The sequence below is a fragment of the Buceros rhinoceros genome, unplaced genomic scaffold, assembly GCF_000710305.1.
Source record: "Buceros rhinoceros silvestris isolate BGI_N320 unplaced genomic scaffold, ASM71030v1 scaffold40377, whole genome shotgun sequence".
Classification (NCBI taxonomy): domain Eukaryota; kingdom Metazoa; phylum Chordata; class Aves; order Bucerotiformes; family Bucerotidae; genus Buceros; species Buceros rhinoceros.
In genome coordinates this window covers 5,744-8,891 of record NW_010421264.1, presented here as the reverse complement: position 1 = coordinate 8,891, position 3,148 = coordinate 5,744, and the positions used below count along the sequence as shown (strand labels likewise).

General features: G+C 35.7%; 1 protein-coding gene across 1 annotated transcript in view; it reads right to left on the bottom strand.

Moving 5' to 3' along the window:
• Positions 1–216: 216 nt before the first annotated feature.
• Positions 217–3,148, bottom strand: part of LOC104496452 (probable ATP-dependent RNA helicase DDX60) — a gene marked incomplete at its 3' end in the record, with an annotated part of 8,647 nt that continues 5,715 nt past the window's right edge. Inside the window, exons 6-7 of the mRNA XM_010139573.1 lie at positions 1,403–1,545; positions 217–368 (exon numbers count right to left, since the gene is read on the bottom strand). Of these exons, the coding sequence (XP_010137875.1) occupies positions 217–368; positions 1,403–1,545 (295 nt within the window). The remainder of the gene's footprint in view (positions 369–1,402; positions 1,546–3,148) is intronic.

Sequence of the window (3,148 nt, the reverse complement as noted above, 5' to 3'; positions counted from 1 at the left end):
CGGCCAAACCGGTGACACTGGCTAATACTTTACTGCCATTACCATTGGACTTTAATGTAGTATATGTTTTATTCTCATTAAGCTAATCATATTTAACAGCTATTCCATTGCTAAGTTCTGGAGGGAGAAAGCTGCTTTAAAAAGAAAAGGATGTACTTGTGTACCGTATTGTATACAGTGCTGCTGTTTAACTATCTTAAAAATGCTGCTACCTACCAGTTATCGGTTGTCAATGCAGTCAAGGAACCATGCTTGTAAAAGTCCAGTGCATATGCATTGAGTGGCCGCCTCCTTCCTTGATTATCATACTTGTTCAAGTGAAGCAGAGGGCAGTTTGTGGCATTAATTCCAAGGGAACGTAAGACAGCCTAAAAGGAAAAAAAAATGTATCCGTTGAATAGCTACTGTGGTTTTGTTTATATGCCTATTTTGTCAGCTCTGCACCTTTAGACTCACAACTGGAAAGTTCTGTATTTCTAATCCTGGGCTACTCCAGAAATCTGCTGAAGTGCATGTAGGCTGTAGACACAGGAGAGAGTTTGGTAGTAGAGTGACTTACACTGACAGTGCAGCTCTGGGACGTTCTGAGTAAAGTTTGACGAGCCACTGGATTTCTTCTTTGAGTTTTAGATGAAGATTTTTCCATGCACACATAGATCATGTACTTAGACTCTATCACTGATGCTTGGAATGTATTAATCAGCCTTAAGCATTGAACACTTCAAGGATGAAGGTGAAATTCAAGTCCCCAGTTGTAGGAATTTTATTTTTGCTGTTACAGAATTACAAGTCGTGATAAATCCCTAATGCTACGTTGCCCATGTCAAAGACCGCAGGAGAATGCAAGCTGACAGTGAACACATTGATGTACATTACAGTTTAGCTAATTCATATGCTGTCTACTGTAATCACTGAAACCTTGGTTGAGAAGCAAATGATCAGAGCAATAATGCATCCTTCTGCTAGGATCCTTGAGTCTACTGTGTGATTGATTTTTTTTTTTTTTTTTTTTTTTTTTTTTTTTTTTTTTTTTTTTTTTTTTTTTTTTTTTTTTTTTTTTTTTTTTTTTTTAACTAACTCCTGACTGGAGAAAACAAACTGGGGATATGGTTTGAATCTGAAATTTTAGAGTAATTTAATTGTCTCAGTTGAAAGGAACAGTGGCCTTGCAAGAAAGCAAACTAGTTACAGATTCTTTTTTTCCTGTGTCCATCTGTTCTGTGTTTCTTGCACTGTGATAATGTGGTACTACTCAATGCTGATTTTTTTTTTTTTGAGATATTTCAAATTGTTTCTTCTAAAGAGTGCCATCATACTACAGACAGGCAAGAATATTGTAATAAAAAACCCCATTTTTATTGAACTGTAATAAAATTCTGCTCCCATGAAAAAAATAACTTACTTTATTAATGATATCCCCATGAAACAGATCATTATCAACCATTCCAGATAAACATGCGAAAGGTGAGATGGCAGATATGCTTTTGGTGGTGTCCATCAAATAAGATGCTAGTTCAGAGCCATGCCAATTCTTAGATGGAAAATCTAGACAAGTTTCAAATACAACGTAAGATATGAAACACAAACTCCTTTTCAGCAATCTATTATAAAAGCAAAAATTTTTCAGTTTGTTATATAATAACAGGAAACAGGGTTTATCTTCTAAACTTAAATCCTTCTTGATAGATCTTGTGTCTTTTGTTCATAAGAAGTAGTAGTATAGAAAAGCAAGTTTTCTAGGGGTGAGAGTAATTGCAGCTCAATTCCACCCACCCCTCGCAATGTAAGCCTTTCTCCTTGACTCATCTGTAGCCAGAATTGCTAACAGCATGAAGCTGTGCCAAAAACAATGGGAATGTTGCTATTAGAAGGCTTCTTTTACCTTCATCTTTTATTCTGTCCTACGTTGAAGAAAGAAAAAAAAAGAAACACAACTCTTTTTTCAGCCCATATGCACAAGTCTTTAATAGTTAGACATGTAATAGTTTTTATTGCTATCCTCTGGACTCCCAGCCAACATTTTTCTTGAAGTGTGGAGTTCTAAAGAATGAATGTTCTAACTGAGGCCCTGTTAGGGCTGAAGTCTGTGAAGGTTGTCACACACAAGCACTCTTCTTTGTACAATCCAGTATGAATTTTTGGTTTTGTAACAGCATGGCATTTCAGTTGGCTTGTGGTCTACCTCTAATTTCAGTCACTGTCTAGTTATTTCTAAAAATATTTGTACTTTTGATTTTCCCTTTCTAAATAGAAACCTATTCTTTCTTTCCAAATTATCAACCATAACCTTTTATGCTTTGTGCTGTGGTGAGTATGCTGTAGTTACACTGTTTATGGCATTCATTTAAAAATCTCATCAGTTTGACATAGCGGGGTTTTTTTGCAGCCTCGTCCCAAGTAATGGTAAGTACAGAAGTCTCTGACACCTCTTGAACTACAGAACGTGGTTTGATCTTGCGTTTCTTTTTCTGTAAATCTGATGGAAAATGTTTCTTTCAAAGTGAAACAGCTTCAGCAGAATGGGGAGAAAGCAACCACATTACACCTTCCATTTAAACAAGGAACTTTTCCATTCAAGTAGAATAGGAAATTAAATTTCCACAGCTCACATCCCAGGTAAAAGTAGCATTAGTAGCATTAATATGTATAAAGGAATATATATCCTTAAAATGGCCAGGCAGCCCATGCTTTCCTCTTCTAATTTGGAGCTCTGTCATTCTGATTTACAGCATTTTGTTTTCTACATTTTAAAGTAACATATCAAGGTGTGGGGTCCCTCTATTGTTAATAGAAGCAACCTTAAACTGAATATGAAAAAATAGGATTTCACTGTAGTGTAGCTAATGATATACCATTATGCAACACTTTCCAGTGCTCTCTACTGGAAATGGAAAACTGCTGTTTAACATCTCAAGTCATATGTAGTATTCAGTCTTGTTTTTCATTCACCCTGTCTATCTATCTCTCCCAGTGCTTCACCTTTGTATTAAGTGGACAACCACTTTATACAAAACTTTCTGTGGTCTAGCTATCACCATACTTGAAATTCAAAGTAGATTATAAGATAGGGTAGCATGTAAGGTGATTTGGGCTTTTTTTTTTCTTTTCCTTCATTTGTACACCTCAAAGACTGAAAAAAAAAAAAATC